Below are 22,839 nucleotides of genomic sequence, written 5' to 3'. Positions count from 1 at the left end.
AGCCAGAAAACTCTAATCTGTTGATCTTCGGGGCGTTCGCTGCTTCCTGAACACTCCTTGTCACTGGTGTTCTGAAGAGAAGAGCCTGTGGGGACACGGGGCCGACTCCAGATCTTATCGCTCCGAGGTTTTTGGATTAGGTTACATCCATCTTATTTTTTTATTTTTTTTATTTTGAGGTGGTGCAAGAACAGTCAGTGCTGACAATGAGGCCTTTGTGATCTGTGCCAGGGATGAGCTTCTCCCCTCGCTGAAAACTATTATTGAAGCCTGATTATTTCACCACCTCTCTCACAAACAAGCTCTTGATAATAATGAAGCAGCACGTCTGCAGTTAGCGAGAATCGAAACAGGAGCATTTATAAAACCCAAGGACGTCTACCTGGAAACGTAGCTCTCTTAGCTTATTTGAAAAAACAAAACAAAGCTTTTAAATGAGAATTTGATGTTCAAGGATAAATCTAGACCACTAAAACTGTTGATAACTGTGTCCATTTACCCAGAAGGTCACAAGTAAGGAAATTAAGCATCCATGTGAATACAATGTTAACTGTTTATGAGGGTTGCTAGTAACTATATTTTAACTGCTAGCAATGTTGCTTAAATGAGATGTTTGAAGACATCGGGGCTTTTTGACCATCTTGTATTGTTTTGCCAGGTTTTTTGAGTCCTTTCACTCACTCGTAGCTCTTGTGTGGCATTATTGCGGCTTTTTGTCAGGACAAATTTGCTAATCATTAACATATACCAGTGTGGGCTGTCCAACTGAATAGCGCACAAGCTAGCTAAAACAATTAACTTGGTGAACTCTGTCACTTCTCTGGAATGGGGGGGTTCAGAGGACTGAGCATGAATTATGGATGGAGATGTAAATAACGCTGCCTTCAGTGGCCGTCGACCATATTCCTCGTCGGCTTACCCTCTACGTGGAGGAGGGTACACAGTGTGCCCATTCAGGGTGAAAATAGGAGTGAGATGGCAAGAGGGCACAGCAGGGGGGCTGTGGAGCCCAATTCTGAGGGCAGATGGGTGGAAAGAGGAAGGGAGAGGGGGCTGGAGTTGGTTTCCTGTTCACCAAATTCCCAGCTCCTGTCTGCAGAGCAGGTACACAAAGCCTCCCTTGAAGGTTTTTGGAGAGGGGCGGCAGGATGAAAAGTAGCCACTGATGGTTAACAGATCTGTCCCCCTGGACGTCGCCCCCCCATCCGGCACCGCTCGCTAGGGCCCTGTTTGTTTAGACTCTCCCAAGCCCTTCTGTCCAGGCATGGACAGACTGGCACTGCTCCATCCTGCTGACGACCATCGCCCACCCCCTCCGAGAAATGTCATCTGCCACGTTACTGGCAGTCAAAGCCTTTTTAATCCCCCGGGAGTCACCCAGGATATGGAACATTTCGTCCCGGCTGTTCCTTACGCCACATTTTATTTGTTGGATCGAGGCGTCAGAAAATGACAGATGCGTGTTTTTGCTTTGGTTTTCACAAACTTGAGGTGGTTTGTTCCAAATAACCTCCACTAGTCTCTGACCTGGAATACGGACTTTGGAGTTTCCCATGATGGACTCTGGATGCAAGTCCCACAGGGCCCCATCTGAGGCCCCCGGCCTTTCTTCTGATTGCAGTAGCTTTTTGGCCTTATGTCTTAATGACCATCTCGTTTCATGACTAAGAAGGGGAAAATATGCAGCATGTAAGAACAAACCGGGCTCCAAACTCTACAAGACAGGCTTCAACTTTCTTTAATTTCTCCTTTTAGAAATAAAAACGTCACCCGTGACTTACTGAGCGAAAACAAGCCGGGGTGGGACGCGAGGCTGTTTTAATAACTGAATGACATGGGCTTTATTATCCCGGCTCAGAGTCTCTGTGTTCCGTTAAACAAGAGGGACCTTGGCCCAGATCCGAGGCCCGGCTTTGGAGAGCTCGCCCAATTACCACTCGAGGGGGGAGGTCTCCTCCGAGGCACACATGCAGGCAAAATGGCTACACATGCTAACTCGCACCGTACAGGGAGGTCTGAAGGGGCACCGGCAGGTAAAGTACGGCCTGAGGGAGCTGCTGGTTCATAGGTGAGGAGTCAGAACACACACACACACACACACACACACACTGAGAGTTATAGTGCAGCTTTAGCCATATAAATCTCTGCCACTCACTCTCCAGTGAAGTGGTGTGGTGGGCCCAGTAAATACTAGCGTGTGCACGTTTGACCGCAGATGCAGGTGGAGCTTCGCTGTGGTCGGGCAGACCTGGAGCAGGGTCGCAGCTCCGGCCCCTGCACGGCAACGCAACTCAGAGGCTTCAACTTCGAGCCGAAGTTTGCCGTGGAGTCCCAGCGTCCGCCTTTGCCATTTTTCTGATTGACGCTACGCTCGGATCGCTCATTTTCTCGCCACTGGAATCGAGGTTTGTCCTCACAGGAGGAGCGACGCTTTGACAGCCGCCCACACGCACTCCTGGCTGCCATCCCTGGCATCCGCGACTTCCTGATTACCAGCTGTCCCTGCTCCCCTCTGTCCGTCAGAACCCGGTAACTGAGAAATAAACAAACAGTAAACAAGGGGCCCAGTTTAGCACCGGCCGCGTCAGCAGCTTTTGTCACCTTTTGCTGCGCGCTAACTGGCTAATTTAGCCTTTTTCTTTCTTAAAGACAACTCAAACGACTGAAGTGCAGATTGAAACGGAGGGAGTTTGATTCTCAGCCTGCAGCTCTGCCAAACATGGAGGCTAAGTGTCTGATTCTGCCCCCCCCTTCTGTCTCTCTCTTATTTCTCAATCTGCAGACATGGGAGACAAATTCCCCCCACTTTAGACACGCCAGCCACCGAGAGGAGAACACGGGCCTATTAATAGGCTTCCTGCTCATAAAAGAGATGTGGCAGATCAGGTTTTTTTTTGGGAGGGGGGGGGGGGGAGTTTGATATGTATGTAATACTATATTAGTTCAATTGTGATGCACCGTCGGAGGCCCCCCATCTATGGAAATCCGCATGAAATCACTGTCTGGGCGAGGTCGTAAATCACCGACGGCGTTGTTTATTATCACAGAGCGGTTTTATGGCGGGCGGCCACTTTGCTGGGACGTCCTGGGGAGGAATGCCCAGCAGAGGACCTGCTGGGTAATGACCCCTTTACTTCTGCGAGGATGAGGGGGGGTTGATGGGAGTTCAGTGAAGATCGTGCCTCTTACACGTACCAGGCTATATATGTAATTCAATCAAGCACCGTGCACGTACGACTCAGAAATGATGTGAGGATCTCAGTTTTCTTCCACTTTAACTTCCATATATTGGATTTAAATATCGGTTTAATTGATTTAAGGGCTTTTGGGGCATCAGATGAGACGCTAAGGTCAGACTCTGGGACATTCGTGATGTTTCTACCCACAGCGAGCACATTTCCTGAGCCCCCCCCCCCAACATCAGGGTTAATAAACATCATCAGAACATATTAAAGGTGCACGACAGGAGCCACACAGACAAAGCCTGGCTCCTGCTTTCATTCCCTTCTGTTTGGAAGGAGAAGCCAAGAGCGGCTGGCCCGACACGCCACAACGCCCACCGCTTCTCTCCCCAAACGTCTGGTCTGGTCGCGTCTGGGTCTGTCTGCCAGCTCCTCCAGCATCGGGGAAAAATATCAAAGAAAGCAGACTCATATTCAGACTTTCAGCTGTTCGGGAAGGCGTGTTGGGGTCACCGTGTACACCGGTGGTGGGAGGCCCGGCGTGCTCCGACAGATGCACGTACTTCACCGCCGCTCCGTCTGAAAACACGATCGATCTGGAATATTTCAATCCCAGCATGCTCAGTTCTCCGTCGTGGTTTAGGAGACCAGATGCTTCAGGCTGGAGGGTTTTTGCTGCCACCGCCGCATAAAATCAGGCTCCTAAATACTCCTCATGTGTTGCGTTAAGCTAACTGAACAATGTGAATTGGAGGAGTTGGATATATGTTAATTAGGCAAGCTGCTACAAACATTTGAGGGCTAAACTGAGGCAATTAGTGGTCTGAACTTTGGTTTCCCCCGACTCAGCAAAATATGGAAGGGCTGTGTATGTTGGAGTATCTCTTTAAAATCTAATGGAGGATTAACTAAATCTCTAGAGGGGCTAAAAAAAAGTAAAGAAAGCCATGACCAGATGTCTGCAGCTAGTTTGAGCACATCAGGATTTCAAAATGATTATTTTGTAACCAATTAAAAGACTTTTGTTGAGAACAAAATAGGATCACTGATTAATAATCACAGGTCGACATGCAACAGTTCACAAATCAGTTTTATTAATTTAAACACAATCAAATAATAATGTCCAAAAAAAACACCTTCTGTACACATATTTTGCAGACACGACAATCTTTTGCATTTCACAACGAGGCCCGTTTTAATGTAAAGTATTTCCAGTTTGCATTTATGAGCGCAACATAATATAAAAAAAGCGTGCTGTATGAATCTATAAAATATTTCTTCTATATTTACTGTACCTACCATTACCTTGATCTAGCAGCAATGTGAAGACACCCCCCCCCCCACCCCCCAGTCTGCAGGGGAGGGGGGACGAGGTTGCGGGTGGGTCGGAGGCGGCGCCGGGAGGGTTCGGAATTTAAATACAGAGGCCGACAGCGATCATGTGCAAAGGAGAGGAAAAGTAGAAACACAAGAAAATCGGTCTCTGCGTAAGAAATTCACAGTCGATAGCACATGTCCTGGAGATCCGCAAACCCTTTGAAGTTAGTGGCTTTTCTGTAACTGATCATCGTTGATTCGAAGCTTCACCAAAAGGGCTCCGCGTGTTCCGGCTATTCCGAAGAGGGAGACGGCGTATCTTCATAGTCGAAATAAAAACACTACATCAATACAAAATTACGCTTGCTGTACAAGTTGTTATTACACATGTATAAAAGAGAATGAAACCTTTTCAAACCAGCGACTTCCGAGCCAAATCTGTTGTCAACGAGACCAGATGCGTTCAGGAGCCGTCGCGTCCGAAACGCGTCCGAAACCCTGAACGCAACGTCGCGTTCGCTTCAAACTGTCGGAGAAATGATGCGACCGGTGAGCGACCTGTCTGAAAAAGCACGTAAAACCCTTTGAAACGACCCCGTCGGGCTTTTCCTTTAAGGAGAAACATCACAGAGTCGGAGGCGAGGCGGTTGACACTTGAGATCCATGCTTTTGGTCTTGACGATACGATTCATCACAACGTTCTAGTATCTACATATTTGTTTACCGAGCAAAACTTCAACACGTCAACACTTTTTCCGGGCGTCGCGCCGCTGACGTGCGACGGGAGGACTTCAAAAAACAAATTTTATGTGAGGGGGGAAACACATTGCCACCTTTCAAGAGCATGTACCTAAATGAATATAGGAAGGAATAGTCCAGTGATTACAAACTTACACACAAAAGAGTCCCGCTATACATGATTGTCTGAGCACTGTCCAGAAAGTTTTTAGGATTTGACTTAAATTATTGGAAATCCCCTTTTCCTTTTCTCTCCCCCCCCCTCGTCCTTCAAAGTCTGGGATTTAAGGGTAAAGGCACAAGTCTTTTGGGGTTGAGGTACCTTCTCGGTGGTGCAGCGCCGCACAAAGTCTCCCTTTATAAATAAAAAGAGCGCTTAACAGAGGGCCAGTCGCTTGTGTCCCTCTGCCCCTGGAGGCTCAAAAGTGGGCAGACAGATAAGGAACCAGGAGAGGAGCGGAGGGATGGGCCGAACGGACAGAGAAATGTCGGCGCCAGTAGTCGTCGGGCTGGAGCTTTAGCGTTAGCGGAGTCCTGCAGCGGGCGGCGGCCGTCGGTAGCTCTGCTCTCCTCACAGGTGTGAACCCAGACAGAGTCCCGGCACAAACGGGCGGCCGTAAAACACTCTGACAGCTTCAGAAAGTGGCCAATTCACAGTAACCAGGGCAGGCAGCTGCGGCGCCATAAATCCACCTCGCTCTCTTTCACTTCCAGAGAGAGCGAATGAAAAAAAAGAGAAAGTTTGAGAGTTAAGACGAAGTGTGGCGGCGTGTCGCCACATTAAGCGCTCTCTGCCTTTGTCTTCCCCCGTTCTTTGCTTTTCCTCTGGGCTGCAGGGTCTGTGGCGAGCGTAGGACGGGGGCCGGGGAGGAGGACAGTGGTTACGGAGCGGCAGAAGGGTGCTACAAGTACTCCAGGTCTAGAGCGTGGTGGAGGGCCATAAGGTCAGAATGGCTGGAGATCCTCCAGAAGGGCATGTTGTGCTGTCGGAGGAGTGAAACAATACTTTAATAGACTGGATGTCGCATCGAGATAACCTGTCATGCATTTTAGCTTTACTTCAAAAAAAAGCTCAGCAGAAACATTCTCCTGCAGGAACCTCCTGCCTGCAAATGTGTGTGTGTGTGTGTGTGAGTTTAGGACAGTGCAAATGAGCTGTTGTTCCCAAGTGGAGGACGGGGGAGAAACCCGAGCTGAAGAGAATGAAAGGAGCTTGTCAGGTAGAGTCCTGAGCTCCTGTGTGGAGCCCATTACCCTGCCTTTATCAAAGGCACGGCCTCTCCCAGGCATATGTTCCGCTTAGGGGAACCTGCACTGACCCTTAAAAACCTCTTTGCTTTTTGTTTTGGAAATCGTCTTTTGCTTTTAAGTTGAAAAGCCGGAGATGCTATCTGCTCCCCCTCTCCGACGGTGATAACCGAAGGTGGAATTGTTTCAAAGATTGCTGTTTTTTATTTTTTTTTTGGGTATATGGAGGAATGGGGGGTGCAGGGACCGTTTTAGACCCTTTGCTTTTGTAATCCTATGCAGTGTCACGTCTGATATGCGCCTCCTGACGGGTGAAATTGTTGTTATTTCACGTCGTCTCTGATGTTGACACAGAAACCTTTTACCACACGGTGTGCCGTGGGACTCGCACCGCTCCACGGGGAGGAAAAACACCATATTCTTCCATCAATGTCACACTGCAACAACTGAAGACTGAGTGAAAATATTTGCATCTTTTTCCGCCATCAGCCTCTCGGCTCTATTCCCAGGGTGTGTTCACGTTCCACAACACCGAACTATTGCCTTACACACTTATCCGGGCTAAAGGTTGCTACCTCTTCCTGATCGCTCTTTGTCCGTCTCCAGGATTTTATCGAGGAGCAGGTGAAACTGGAACCTTTCTGGCGGGAGACGATCGGGATCCTGCGGCTTCCCGCGGTGGTCACGCGTGAATGCTATTAGCCGCGTGTAGCTTCCGTGCAACCTTTGGTTCGCATCCAAACGCGTGAAATGCTGACTCCACAAAAATGTGGAACAAGAGCCAACAGGTAAGGTTAAAAAAGAAGGGAATATCAGATTGTCAGGTTCATCAGAAGTGATACTGAGAAGGTCTGACAGACATCGGCTTCAAAATTTAATCAAGGGTGATTTAAGGCTCTTTTCCGCCAGTGCTGTTTACTACAGGCCTCCAGCGTGCCTGACAGAGCTTGCCTAGCAGTTCATTTGCTGCATTCACACTGTTCAGGGCACAAACCCAGGATATATAATTATGCCATCTGTCCCCGCCCCGTCCCTGTAAACCTGAGCCGGTGGAGCAAAGGTGCTGATTACCCACAACAGAGTTTCTCTCTCGTACTTAAGAGGATAAGTGATTCACAGAAAATAAGACTTTTCAGACGGGAGCGATTCCTTTGTTTTGAAAGATCTGGTGGGCAAGTTTAATGTTCTGTATGCATAATGGAAGCCAGAGCATTTTTTTTTAGCTCTGCCTAGAGATGGGACACCCCCCCCCACTTTCCTACCTTTTTGGAGCCTTGCTCCTCTTCCACACCGTCTCCGACAACAATGTAAACAACTTTCCTCCCGAACCGCTGAATTACTCTCTCGAAGCAGCTCTCCTTCCCTGTGGAGAGGTCGACAGCATGTTAGTGATGCGACCGTTTGTAGAGGTTATCATGTTGTGGACCCCCCCCCGCCCCTTAAAACACGACATGCAAGAATATTGACATCTACTATTTGAAACATCGATGTGGAAGGACTGCGATAGATCAGGAAGAAAGAGGAGCAGGCAGAGAGGGAATGTTGCTGTGGAACGACGTAAATGTGCAGAAGTGGTTTCATATGCATGGGAGAGGCCCGTCGCCCCTGGATCTGGCCCATCGCAGGTCCAGATCCAAGAAAATAGTCCCAGGCTGATTAGGCCCGAGGAACATCAATCCTCTCCAGTGACTACATCTCCCACACCAGCCCCTCATTTAAGTAGGCTGGGTTTCAGCTATTTGCACTCAACAAAAAACAAAAAACATTAGAATGATAACCCCCCCCGCCCCCCCGAGGGTGGGTGAAATCGCATTTCACACGCAGGATTTACCTATTTTGGTTGCGCTATAAATATTCTCGATAGGAAAGACGATTCCCAAGCCGTAGAGCAGGACCTTAGCCAGAGCGGGGATCAGCTGCGTGGTGGTCACCAGGATATTCACACAGTTCGACCTGAAGAGCAGACGGAGGGAGACGGGGCGGGCATGATATCACCTCTTAGCGCGCTTATCTCCGATCAGGAGATCAGACCAGGAGAACTAATCCCTGTGACAAATGTGTTTTTTCGCGAACACTTTGGGAGTTCGCCGCTGTCTGTGTTACACAACATGCGAGTTCACAAATGTGCGGTGCGGGACTGGGTGCAATTTCCATCACTGGAATCCTACCTTGAGTGGATTAATGTCAGTGCTTTCAGTGCCAGTGTTAACCATGAGTCTGTCAAGGCTTCAATTTCTGTTCGCAATTGCAACCAGGCTTCCCTTTTGGCCGGGCCCAGCAGACCTGAAAGGCAGAGTAACAATGTTTGGGTTGGACCGGTCGCTCTGAATACCACTGAAATTTTCAAAATGTACCCCGAGCGAGCGGTGTGGCCCGCGAGTTCACGGAACACACACGTGAACGTGCGCTGACGCTGGCCCACGTAATGAGGGCATCTGCACGTGCTTTTCTGTATAACAGATGTGTACGGAGCTCGTTGGGAAATACCTCCGACGTTATTTTTGTAGGTGGTGTAGATTTCTTTTACTCTCCGGTAGCGGAAGGCCAGCTTTCTCATCCAATCCACGCCTCCCCGCACGCCCGTGGCCAGGCAGAGGTTGGCGCTGGTTGCGGCCGCGTGGAAGCCGTCGGCGGCAAAGTTGTATGTGCTGGAAGGGAGAAAGAGAAATAACCTCTGAGCCCAGCCTGTGGCATGTTTAAGGCAACCATTTAACCACAAATGATCGCCATACCTCAGATCCTGACCGTTGTCATCTGAGGACACGTCGTCAATATGAACCTGATCACATTCCTGAAACACACAAAACAAAACCTCCTGTTAATTAAGTAGTGAAACTCTTGTGAATCTCTTTGGATGGTTTTCATTAATAGCCGAACGATAATACTTTAAAAGGATAGAATTACCATTACCGTAATTACCATAAATCCCCCCCAAAAAAGTGTTATTCTGAGGGAAATCACAATTACCACACGTTTCAGATCCTTTCCCACAAGAAATAACATATCTTGCTTTCTTCCTTGTCCAAAACAGACACTATCCCTGCCGCCAGTGCAGAAAGGATTGTAACCACTAGAGGGGTCCAAAGATATGCACATCCAGAGACGGAACGATCAAATATCAATTCAGTAACTATTTCAGAAGCTACTATGAGTGTGAGTCCTGATATAGAGATACATAAAGTAGAAGGATGCTCGTAAACTAGCTTGGCATTATTGGTCTCCACACGTGCATGCGCCCCCGTTAAACGCATATCTCTAAACATATGTGTGCACTCCTGTTCCCCTCGGGGGGGTGGGGGGGCGGGGGGGGGCTGGCTCCCCTTGGAAGGGCAGAGGGATTCTGCAGCTCCGTACTGATTCCACCAGTACACAGTAACACAATCCAGACTTTCTGGTAAATGTAACCTAGTAGAAAAATTGAACCTGATGCTAACCGCCAATGAAATTATGACCTTTGATTGCTGCTGCGCCACACACCAACACAGCCTGGGGCCAGGCAGCCGGCAAGAGTGCAGGGAAAAGCAGACTGAAAATCTGTTATTAGTTTTCCATTTATAGGAGAGCTCCAGTGCCTCCTGCTACCCCCCACCTCACCACCCCCCCTCCCCCCACCCACCCACAACTAGCCTGAAATGTGAGGGAGTCCTGCCTTGGCATTCAGATGAAGATCAACAAATACTGCAGTTGAAGGCATTTGATCAAACATTGAATAATTTGGAGTGAAAACAGGAAGTGACTCTAACGTCCAACTAATATTGAGGAATTTACGTGGAAGAACCGCAGCTTTTAAACAAAAAGATGTTAGTCTCCCCCGTTGAATGTTATTTCGGAAATAACAAAATCTTTGAAATGTTGAAACTTGAGCAAAAGGAATCCCCCCACCACCCCCCAAAAAAAAGGATTCCAAGGATTTTAATTTAAGTTTCTTCGGACTGCTAAGGCACCAAAACACAGAAAGCACTTCCTCGTTTTTGGTCAATCACTCCAAGGCCAAATGCTGACGTTGTTGCATTCCTCACTAATGCTACAGCAGGGTAAGGGTAAGGACTTTGGACTGTAAACCTTTTTTTATTTTACTAGTTCCCCTCTGAACAAATTTTTCATCTCCCTGGATTTGTGGGGAGAGGGAGGGGAGACTGAAGTGAGGAGAAACTCAAACCAGCTGTTCTTTAACAGAATTAAAATCCTGACCCCCCAACCCCGGCTCTAATGCAACCATTCTCTCGCCAAGCCTCTCCCAGCAAGCCCCGAGATCCAAAGAGGAAAAGACTTTGACCCCGTGACCCCTCTCCCCTGCACTCCGGGGCTCCGGCACCCCGTTAAGGGGGTCGACGGGCAGAGACGCAGAGACTGTGAAGAGTAGCGGGTGATGGCCGGGGGAGAGTCCAGAGTGACCTCACATAGAGAAAACCCTTCATTCCAGAAGATAGACTGTTGGCATTATCTGCCTCCAGCCCCTCACCAGCAGATCTTTAGCAGCAATTTGTCTCAGGCTAGAATATTGGCTACCAGTGGGGATTTTCCTATTATTTATGTTCGTGAATTATTCCCAATCTTTTCCCAGGTCAGAATCCAATCCAGATGTGCTGGTGTACATTCTTCAGGTGGTAGAAGCATGTCTATTTGTTTAGGAAAACAAAAACAGCAGCCAGGGTTAAGCACCTCATAAAGCCCTCTTTGAAAGGCCTCCCATTCTGGTGCAAGTGACTGGAATGCTTCTATTCTCCACTAATTACCCGCTGATGAGGTCACAATCTGCAGACTGACGAGGCTGATGCCACACCTTCTATTTTGCTACAGAGCCATTCAGTTGGGGACATCACTCTCTAATTGCTGCTGCCGCCTCTTCCCAGGTTTCTTCCACACTCTGGCAGCACATTGAGAACCATTTCACCCCATAAATTATGAGCCAAACTGTAAACTTGAACCAAAGTGTATAAATAAACCTTGGCAATCGGGCATTTCTGTAGCCATTATAAGCAGTTCATTATGAACAATGTTTCACGGCCAAATTCTCAAAGCCAATAAGTAGACCAGATCTCAAGATCCCACAGTCAGTTGGTCAGCACACGGTTGATCCCGTCTCATTTTGTGTTTCCCTTGTCTTTATTACTCAATATACCACTGTGTTGACACTTGAACTTGGCTGTATGGTTGTGTGAATGGGAGGAAAGGTGCCGATAATAAAATGGGCAGATTCTGACAGTTACTGCTAGCATAACCCTCTTCGCAGTGTGGTCGGCTGTAGGTAATGTACAGTAACGCACACACATGCTTCTGAAGGCCTCATAAACACCGCGGAGCCACTGATGCTGTGGGCTCAGCTCGTACAAGTATAGATATGAAGGGAAATGACCTCTCATGCAGGCATGATACAGGGTGTGAAAGTATAGAAATGTGCTGTCACTGCCTCATTAAAAAGGGGTCACAGTCATATCCCCTCATTGTTTAATACCGAGTGGGGCTTTAAAATTGTGCCACACAGCAGAAAATGCCTTTGAACGTCTCCCTTCCCTTCAAATGTCTCTGTTCTCCTTTCACCAAGCAAACAGTGGTCTGCCTAAAACCTACAATCACTGCTAACCTACACCAGATGTTTCTACTGTACTCAGGAGTGAAGACCCTCCACCAGAAGCCATTGTGATTGTTCCTTCTGCAAACACTGCAGCTTTCCTGTAAATTGACTGGCTAGGCTCCTTTTTCTGTTCATTCAGCTGCAGACTTGTCTCAATCACTGCAGGAAACAATAAAAAAAAAGAAAAATGGTAGTCTCTGTAGCTTCCTCGGGATGCTATCATCCCCACTTCCTTTCACTGTCTCTGTGTATTTCCACTCGTCTGCTGAAATCTCCTCACTGTCAGGAAGGTTATCAGAGCTCTCTTTGTTCCCCTGGCATCTGTCATTAAGCAATCAGCATAAATGGCAAGACTCTTCCTGTAGCTCTGGAAGGAGCTCAGGCGGAGTGGTGACTGCCGCAGTCAGAGGCAGACGGGGCAGAGATGGAGGTGAATATGGGTAATGTGTTGCCAAAACATTGAAAGGAAAGTTTGATCTGTTCTTGTCATGAAGGTCTGGGTCTTTGCCATGTCCAGAGTCAGCAGTTTGGACACAGGCTCTCCCATTCTCGTCTCTCTCAGGTGAGCTGCTGGGGTGGGGGTGGGTGGCCAAACCGCAGGGTGAGCGATAACAGCCATCATCACAGTATTCCTTGTGACCCTACAGGCTAATGCCATGTGAAATAGGCTCGTCCATGGTTCGCAGGTTCTCAATGCCGCCACTCCACCGGCAGTGGCTGTCATCCCAACCCCCCCACGGTCTCTGACCCCCAGCAACTCCTCTCTCTGTTCCCACCACAGGCACTCCTGTCTGGAGTGAAGGAAGGAGGGAGCTGTGAATACCTGGGGGTCAAAGACAGGATGTGGGCAACAAAGGGATATTTCTTCGAACCCTCTTCATTCCGATCCAGAGTCCAAGCTTGAGCCACAGGAGTTAAGTTCCAGAGTGCTTAACCCACACTTCTGGGAGGGTAATAATTAAAGTGATATAATTGCATTTACTGTCATCCCATTTAATTTCTTATTTTTCTCCCCAGAAACAATTGCTCATGTCAGGTGAACAAATGTGTGAAATCCCGAGTCAGGCTTGGCTCTGATATTTTAAGATTCATTATTTGCCATCATACAGGACTGGTGCATGAACTGGTCGGTGCAGTAATCTGAAGCTGTAGCTTTGAATATTTTGCTTTCATTCTTTCTATTTTCTTTCCAAAATATACAAATCTCGCTTTGCCTAGATTAATGAGTTATGTCTGGGTGGATGGCATGAAGTTGAAATTATATAGGAATTAATGATTTATAGACTCAAAAACCATAGAGAAAAACTCCCTCTGTTGTTAGATTCTTAGTTTACCGACCAAATGATTTCCCCAAAATATGTCTCAAAGTCCTTCCATTAAAAATAATGCATAGTCTCTTTAAAAGATGTGAGGTCATAAAGCTGCGGTTTACGTCACTCTCTGAGCTCTGGCTGTCTGATGGATGTATACACAGCTGCAGGTCTCATGCTTGCTTTGTCTGATTGTGGCGAGAGGTGGCCAGAAATTTTCGCTTCAGAAAGCTAACGCCATGAACTCCACGCAAAAGTGAAAATAATTTGTAGATCCCTTCAAAATTTACCGCTACGCCCTGCAACCATCCTGAATCTTACAGGTTGTGCATAAATTCTGCAACAGTGCATAAACAGTTTGTATTACGGCCCTCAACGGGAATGAAACCAGAAGAAGGAAAACAATATAAATCTACCGCTCAGATGAACGACGAGTGCTGAATCTGAGTCTGTACTGGGTCGTAAAACTAGCAGAATGGTGCAGCAGTAAGAGCCTCCAGAGGAACATTTCAGCCACGAGGAAACGGTACCCATGCATTTCACAGCATCTCTCATTAACAGGCAGCCGCTGGGCGAGAGTGACGGAGGAGGTATCAACCCCATGACTGCAGGCTGGGAGCTATAAAAGGTACTCAGCTCAGTGTCCCCAGGTTGCACCAATGTTATGTGTGTGGAGTGTGTATGAGGGGCCTCGGGTAGTGTCTGTGTGTGTGCGCGCGTGTGTGTACTTGTGCAAGTGTGTGAAAAGCAGTGCAACACACGGCACTGAAGCATCATTGGACTCATTTCAAATAGTTCCACCTTCAGAGACCTCTTCCCCCTCTCCTATCGCTGTGAGTGGTTTGCCCCCTTGCCCTTTATCCTCGAGACAGGGAGGGTTGTTTTCTCACCCGGGGAAGGGGGAGACGGCCGCCCGTGGACCCCACTGACAAGGGAATACAGGGGGCTTGGCCTGGGAGAGAGAGGCCCCTGGTTCCCACATAGTGCATGGTGTAAGCACTGGGGCTGCTGCAGCGCACCTACAGTAAACTCACACCCGGAGTCACAGCAGAGCTGTCAGTCTTTTCCGTGTGTTCAGCCTCAGTGGGCTTCATTACACACATCAATCCTGACCATCAATTAACTGTGCATCCCCCCCTGTACAGCAGTGCTACTCTGGTAATGGGGACTGTGCTGCGTGTGCTAAGATTACGTTCATGTTCTCCTTACAAATGCAGGTATTCCTAACAAATACTTTGAGCTACGTTCCCTAAATGTTTTTCCACTGAGAGCATATTTGGGATAAAAACAGATTGTAATGGTCAAATGATACAAGGTACGAGCCTGGGATGATCAATGGGCAGATGGACTGTGTGTCGCTGCAGAAGACTTCTTTAAGGAGAGAGCAGAACATTTCCACAAAAAAACAACAAAACTACAAAAAAAGAAAAAGAAAAAAAGAAAGAGAGAGAGAGAGATTAGGGATAAATGGAATTTAGCATGCTAAAGCCACACACACACACACACACACACACATGCGCGCGCACACACATATACACTATTAAATTACACTTGATCTTAAAGAAATATGAGAGTTTGCACACAGAATATGGCTGCAAAGGAGCTGTGATAACTACACTTTTCTAAGAGCTGGTAGGACAACACTGTTAGAACACCCACACACACACACGCAAACACACTAGACCACTAACTATGCACCTGTGTTTCTGCACAGCCTCTGGGGTCTCCCTTTATGGCTTAGACTAAATTAGATGGACCATATGCATTTCTGCACATGCTTAAATACATAACTGCTGCTGTTATATTTATAGTCGCCCTCTATTTAGCTCTATCTGAGAATGAGGACTGTAAATCAGCAGAGAGGAAACACAACTGCTAAAGCATTGCTAAAGAACTGGCACTTAACACTCAGACTGGTCAGGCTCAGTTTAAGAGGATGGATCAATATGCCTTCAACAGAATGTCTCTCCTTCTCTGGAATGATTGTTAATGACAATAACTGCACCGTCTGCATAAAGCTCCTTATGCTGGACATCCTAGAAAGCGTTCTTGCAGAACACACAGGCTGCTATTTTAGTCGGAATTTTGCTTTGGCTGAAAGAAACATTGGCAGTGTCAAAACAAAATCCAATAGTTTTGGAACGGAGACAGAGCAGAGCTGCTCCACATGTGAAAAGTTTCATCACATAGGAAAGGAAATCAAAACAGAGGACAGATGGGGAGTAAAAACCACATTTAAATGTTGTCATAAGCGGACTTTTTGCAGCTGATTGGAGCATGCCTGTTCAAGCGCAGCTACAGTGGATTTTACATGGCCACGGCATAAGGAAATATTTAACTGGCCAATTGCAACCAATTAACTTTGATCACAATGACTGTGTTTGGAATCTCAGTCACTCGTCTGTCTGAGAGAATGAACATTTTCTCCCCCCCCCCCACCTTCCCCTCTTGAGTTTGCTTTGTGTAACGCTGCCTAACGTGGTGGTGAGTAATGAGACTTGGCAGGCCGGCCACACATCTCTTCACACTTAAGTATCAAACAAAACATTTCCTCTGCTGTGAGGTCAGTGTAAAGCAGGAGGCCGAGGAAAAGCGCTGGGTCAGTGGGATCGTATTCACCGGGAGGACAGAGGGACAAATAATGTAAAGATAGAACCATGAAATTGTACATGTAGCTCCAAAAAAAAAAGAGATTAAGCTAAGGCAAACACATAAACTGTGCTGTTAATTCCTTCATTTGTGTGTTAAAGTATGAATTTAAGCCCATGTTAGTTTGTGCCTCTGTTGTTTCCCCACATTTCCACACCCTCTCGCATTCTCACACACATCCCTACCCTTGATCCCTCTATTCCTGTACCTCAGGGGCAGATTTTACTCACAGCACACATGAATCAAAAAGGCAAAGAGGAGGGGAAGGGCCTCTTTGCCTTGGGCACTTCATGCTGCTGTGACTTGAGGGGTCTTCAACGTATGTGGACGGCGACACTGAGCACATGGCGTGACGCCGGGGCAGACAGAGTGGACGCAGAAACACTAGAGCCTGACAAATTGAGCTAGCTGCTGTGAGAAGGATGCAGAAGATGGGGGCAGGACTGCTGACCCAGGAATGACAGAGAAAGACAGGACATGTAAAATTCATGGCATCCCCTGGGCTCCATGGTAGTACTTCACCAACAGGAGACTGACAGGCTCCACATTGTGAAACAGTTGTTGCTTTGCTTAAACCTTGACTGCTCTTTCTCTTCTGACTATTAAATTGCAGACAGTAGAACAGAATTCAGGCATAACATGGACAGGCTGGAGGGGAGAATAGAGCCAAAACAACACAGACTCACCTCTAGGTCATTGAAAAATAAGTGCGTGTCGGCCAAGTTGAAGATCATTTCTTCCATCCTCAGGCCTAATGACACAGATGTCGGTGGATCCTGAAAATAAAAAGAGAACACAATCACATCAAACTGTCCGGGTCAATTCTCTTCCATTTTAAAAGGATTTAATGGGAAACAATAAATAATGCAGTTCTCTCTGAGTCGCTCAATTAACACAGAATTTCTTTGCATTCCTCTGCAAGCTTTCCCATAAAAGAAGACATTAGGCGGACTTAAAAGTTTCAGCCTCTGTTTACGACTCCTCCGAAAGGGACCAGAATAGTCATCAGACTTGAATGAACGCAGTAAAAGCGTGTCTCTTCTCTCAGGGGGTGGTCTGTTTAAAACCGTTGCAGGTCACTGTGCCAGTGGAAAGAGCCCGTTCTGCACCTCTTTGCCCCGATGCGTCCTCTGATTATGGAATGTTAGTTAAAAAAATACTCTCAAAATAAAATAAATATAGCAATTCCATGAGTGCAGTTGTAATGCTCTCTGTCGGTAGCATATGCTGTAAGGATGATAGGGTTGCAGCGTCTGTAAGACAATACGTGAAGACTATTGAACTCCACTGTAAATAGTTAATGAGCCTGCCACAGTGCAATTCTTCATTGAAATAAAAAGAGAGTTAAGAGGCAAACATAACTTGCTGATAAATATTTAAAAAGTAACAAGGCTGATAATTATTTTTCATGTTCATATAAATTGACAAAGAAATACGATGAAAAAAACATTATTATAATTAATAGGGTGGCTGTTTGTTGATATACAAACATAATCTCTTTTTATCTTAAATCTCTAATCACCGCATTATCTTCCACAAAAGGATGAGGAGAGACAATGGCTGCAGTGAAGGCTTTTCTTTCTTTTCTTCCAGCTGACTGAGACTGCATTAAAAATGGGCCAGGCAGGGATTACTGAGTTAAACCACCTGAAGACACACCTGAGCTTTCTGCTGATTACCTGTCACACCCCTCAATGCTTATGTTTTCACTAAAATGACGGGGGGGGGGACGCCACACAAGAAGAATTCAATCCCCACTTCTGGAGGATTTCTTGTTCCTCCTAACCTCCCAGTTTGAATCGATCTTTCAGTAAGAACTCATCAAAAATAATTAACCTTCGGCGCAACAGGCTCCGAGCTCTCCTGCTCTCCCCCACAACCACTGACGCTGCTGGCTGAATTAGCACTAAGGCCTGGTTTGGTGGGAAAAGGGGGCCTGTGCAAATGCAAGTGAATCCTTTCCAATTAAATCTAAACAATCAGTCAGTGAGGGAGTTAAGAATACAAGCAGGCCAGAAGGCCAAAGTGCTGCTGCTGTCATTGCTTCGGCACCACCTGTCCAGAAACGTCAGTGCCATCCACAGGGGCGCCAGCCCCACCATCCCCCTCTTCCTCTGAGCCCCTTACCAATAACAACCCCCTCCGCAGCCTGGCCGCCCACTTTAAGCTCTGGCTCTGGCCATCCCAATAGCAGCACAGCTGGCCTCAGCCATCAGCTTTATGGGGTGAGCTGATGCCAATTAAAAGAGCTGATAAGAGCAGCAGTGTGTCCATGTGTGTGGAGCCAGAGTAAGTGGGAGGTCAGTGTGAGTAAGAGAAAGTCTACTTACACAGATACACACCTATTTATAGTCAGCTATGCAAGGAAACTGGTTTTGTACTTTTTTGTTTATGCTAAAGTTAGAGTGACACTTAATTTTTTTATTTTTAAAAAAAGAGGTAGTCCAGTTCAAGGTTTATGTTTCCAGTGCGCTTTGAGGAAGCTCTCTGGTAACTGGGATCAGGACTACTTTTATGAAGGTTGGAGAATTGGAGGAAGACAGGAAAAGAATTTGGCAGAGAAAAAGTAGGAACAACAGAGGGAACTGGAAGTGAGAGGGACCGTAGCGGCTGTCAAATCCTATATGAGCTCTGATGGAATGGGCCCTTATGGAGTCAGGAGTGTTTCCTGTTTCAGAGGAGCACACTAGAGACCCTGTGTGTGCATGTGTGCAGTTGTGGAGTCCCTCATCACTGAGCCACGGCTTCCTGAGCCCTGCTTCTCTCTTTTACCCAGCATGCAGAGCCAAGAATAAAGTAAATAAATACGGCAGGGTCGCGGGGCAGCCCTCTTTCACCCCCAAAACAAAACAGTACCCCCATCAAACACCCCTTCATATCAGAACAAAGGCATGGAGCATGGGTCGCAGACGTGGAGCTCTATGACATACGAGGAGCAATGTGTCATTTTGGACTTCAAAACCAGAACTCCATAGACAAAACAAGCGAGATTAGAAATACCGCTCTGAAAACAAAATGCGGATTTATTCATGTTTGGAAAATCTGCCAATTTCTGATTCAGCTTTAATGATATGTCCAATTTGTAAAGGAGAAAAATATGAGTGGTAGATGCGCTTTAAATGCTATATAGAACCTATGACCTTAATAAATCCATGAGAATAAGATTCGGTCTTGTTTCCCAAATTGTTTGTTTTGAAAGTTTATATTTAGAGAAGCAATTTACGTGGAATAACAAATAGCAAAGCCTGGAAAAGTAAACTCTTCATCTCATAAGCATGCACAGCAACATGGGATGGAAAATGACCTTCCGGTATTAAACTAATATATGTTTGGTGATATTTGTTTATACGTATGCAACATATATAATTTGAATCCTAATTAAAGCAGGTCCCGTGTTCAGTTTAGGTGGCATGTGGCCAGACTGAGTCCTTTGTCAGAGTCTCTAGGGAGATTCATGCCTGAGAAGGATGGATTGAGAAGCACTTAATTAAACTAACAATGTGGCATTTTTGAAGGAGAAAGGAACACTTAAGATGTGTCAATAGACATTTAGAGTGCAAGTGTTGTGAGCCCCTACGGCCGAGCCCTGACCAGCCACGCATAGCTCCAACAGCTGCAACCAGCAGCCAAATGCTTGCCAAGCCTCATTGGTCCTATTAAAAAAAGAAATAATTATCTGTACATTGAGCTATGCTCTATCTTCTCACCATGGACTCAAGGTGAAATCAATCTTCCCTCGCTCGCTTCAGATTCTGTTTTTTCCTGTTGCTGATAAAGTACGAGGCTACTGTCACAGTCTGTCACTCACCCGTCCATATCTGTTGGCGTAAGACCCCGTGAGCAAGGAATGGAAAACGATGATCGTTTCATCCAGGTCCCAGATGAACACTCGCTGGAGAGCAGGAGCGCACGAGGGGAAGGAAGACACAAAGAAAGACGGAGAGGAAAGAGGCAAAATCAATGGCGTTCTCTGTCGGGCTGCAAGGTGATCCTCCTGCTCAATAGGCCAAGAGCATGTATTTGCACGCCACGGGGACCAGATCCCATTTGGTCACCGCAACAGTGCTCCCCATCACCCCGCCACATGCTTTCCATCTCCTACGCTTTTACATTAGAGTGATCAATAGTGACAAACTAATTAACTAGATATGTTAACATGCCATTATGTCAGTTCTTTAATCAGGGCTATTTATTTTGTTTAAATTCTAAACATATTGTCAAAGAATCTTTGACTCACTGACATTATTCTGTCTTTATTCCACAATGTATGAATAAAGTATTTCCACTAAATAAAAGCTTTAAGAATTAATGGCCATTCCATGTTAAACTTGGGGTGGCAGCCAAATAAGTAAGTGCATTATTGTCCATGAGCCTCAGACAGGGTGAGGCTGTCTGTCGCCAAGGTAGCGGGCTCACCCTACCTCAAGGTCGGAGTCAGGCGGCGGTGATGGGTTGTTGTTCCTCCTGCCCCGGCCACGTGACTTTCCATCTGAGGCCCGGCGCAATCGATCTGAATCTGAATCTTTAATGGGGGTTGATGGACTGTGGATGGTACTGTACTCTCCTGAAAGGAAGGAAATAAGGAAGAAAGGGAGGATGAAATGGGTCTGCAGAATATGAGCTTTCAGAGAAAAAAGTGCCCATTTGTCCTGATGCAAGCCTGCTTCCTGGGGCTATTTTTAGGGATAACGCAGACCTATGGGTAACAAACATTCCATAAATCAGCAGCAAAACACATACAAGACTCTACGCCATGCTCTATGATGATTTAATAATCAAGAAGTTATGGCGTATGTGCCAAATAGGCAAACAGAGACATCATTTATTCAAATTACATGACTGTATAATATTAGATTTAGTCAAAGCCAGATGTCTTTGTTGTTGAATGATGAGTACAAATGCAGTCATGATACTTCGACGAGCTCATAAAGTCTGTGCATAGTTGCCAAACAATGCAGCTTGATTTAATCTTCCTTCACGTGTCACCATTTTGTACAGTTGTTTATTTAATAGCAGGATCAAACTGCCGACATTCGGGTCGAACAAAGCAAATCTGCTGCCTTTGACTTTTACCTGCAGGGTTTTCTGTCAGGGCCTGGCTGGTGATGGTAGGAGGCGGCTCCTGCAGGGTGTATGTGGTGGTGGTGGAGGGTGTGTTGGGGCTGGTGTTGTTGCTTGTCATGTAGGGTGAAGGGTACGGTGAGCTGTTGTAATACTGAGCGTACTGCCCCTGACCGAAGGTTGGATAACTGTGGTAGTCCTGTTGTGAGAGACAGGTGGAACATTAGTGGACAGAAAAACAGAACTCTTGAACACTGAAGTGCAACTTAGAACCTTAAAATTAAAGGAAAAGGCAGAAGGGTGATTGAAGAGACGTAGGAGTTTGATATCTTACACCAATGTTGCTACTTTACAGTAGAGATTCAGAAACATAAATGCAAACACATGTCTGTTCTGCCCTACATCTGGACAATGTTCCGCCTTGCTCCTTTTCTCACCCTTTCCTCTGTGTCATAATATATTTGTATTACAGAAGACACAGTAGATGTTCCTGCAGGCTGACCTTTTCACATCCAGAGTGATTTGTGTCATGAACGTACTGCGTGTGTGTTTTGTAAGGATTTCCAGGTTGGAAAGGAAAAGCTGCACATTTGCAGAATACTAAGTAAAATCTGCTGGTAGCAGAACCCAAAAAAAAAAAAGCGGGGGGGGGGGGGGGTGTAGCCACCTGTTGTGTGCTGTTGAAGCCAGTTGAGTTTGTCAGGGAGTTGTTTCCTGCGTACAGTCCTGACGTTGTTGTGAAGGTACCACCTTGGAGAGAAAGAGATCATTTCACTTACGCACACAACAGATAATGAATCATTGAATCCGCACTACTGCAAGCTCAGATTGGAAAAGAAATGTCGTATTGTTGGGAGGCAAATATTATCTTTTAGTGAAAAAAACTGCTTGTGGTGGTGAACAGAGGGGGGCCTGCGGGAATGCTCCCAAGAGTGGCCTTATCTTTCCCCTCTTCCTCCCTTATCACTGATTGGATCAGGCCTGATGAATGATGGAGGGGGGCGAGAGGCGGGTGAGGGGTGGACAGAACCTGCTCGCAAAGCTGTCCGAGCCTGCAGAATGTGAGGAAGACAAGAGACTGCTGTGTGTGAGCTACTGAAGAGCGGCGTGCAGCGGAGGAGGAGGGAAAGGTGGATGCACTGGAAGAGAGGAGGAGGGTGATGCTGGGGGTGGGGGGGTCCTAAAAGTAGAACTGCACAAGAGGTCTATAGGAGATTTTCCTGATGAGACCTAATGAATATGTATGTCAAAATGGGCTGACAGCAACTAAGGGTTTACTAATATACCTGACATGTTATAGAAAGACAGAAGACAGAAGCATGATGTCTCTATTCAGGGTATCGGCCTGTACTATAGTGGCAGGCAACACAGATGAGCTCGGCTCGCCATCACTGAGCTGAGATTAAAACAGCCCTTTTGGTTGAAAGTAAACTTAATTTGCAGGTTTGCTATATAATTACATGCACCTACAAATGAAAACAAAATAGAAATGTTCTATCCCAGCTTGTAAAAATAACACTACAGATGAGCACAAAAAGCTGTATATCTGAAAAAACATACATACATAAAAGTATCCGTGAAACTTTCTTTATGCATTCTATATGATGTTTATGGTAATCTGTACTCTGTGCTAATAAATAAAAAAAACTGGGGGGGATTTATTGTTTCTAAATAGGGACATAATTACACCTTTAGTCTCAGAGACAAACAGAGTTCCTTTCATCCTCTGGATACGGCCTCATCAAGAGGCCTCCCACCC

General features: G+C 46.5%; 1 protein-coding gene across 11 annotated transcripts in view; it reads right to left on the bottom strand.

Moving 5' to 3' along the window:
- Nucleotides 1-4,240: 4,240 nt before the first annotated feature.
- The window catches only part of eya1 (EYA transcriptional coactivator and phosphatase 1), a 48,054-nt gene continuing 29,455 nt past the window's right edge, over nt 4,241-22,839 (bottom strand). For 10 of the 11 annotated variants that reach the window (XM_029843037.1, XM_029843038.1, XM_029843040.1 and 7 more), the window contains 11 exons: nt 21,748-21,830; nt 21,093-21,279; nt 20,441-20,583; nt 19,828-19,911; nt 16,706-16,795; nt 9,218-9,276; nt 8,973-9,133; nt 8,654-8,768; nt 8,317-8,438; nt 7,748-7,848; nt 6,140-6,220 (listed from right to left, as the gene is read on the bottom strand). In XM_029843037.1, the coding sequence (XP_029698897.1) occupies nt 6,140-6,220; nt 7,748-7,848; nt 8,317-8,438; nt 8,654-8,768; nt 8,973-9,133; nt 9,218-9,276; nt 16,706-16,795; nt 19,828-19,911; nt 20,441-20,583; nt 21,093-21,279; nt 21,748-21,830 (1,226 nt within the window). Of the gene's footprint in view, nt 6,221-7,747; nt 7,849-8,316; nt 8,439-8,653; nt 8,769-8,972; nt 9,134-9,217; nt 9,277-16,705; nt 16,796-19,827; nt 19,912-20,440; nt 20,584-21,092; nt 21,280-21,747; nt 21,831-22,839 lie in introns of all 11 variants that reach the window. The other variant, XM_029843034.1, reaches the window with a different exon arrangement.

This window comes from Takifugu rubripes, chromosome 10 (genome assembly GCF_901000725.2).
Source record: "Takifugu rubripes chromosome 10, fTakRub1.2, whole genome shotgun sequence".
Lineage (NCBI taxonomy): Eukaryota > Metazoa > Chordata > Actinopteri > Tetraodontiformes > Tetraodontidae > Takifugu > Takifugu rubripes.
Note: the sequence above shows the minus strand (reverse complement) of the source record. Positions and strands in the feature narration are given on the sequence as shown.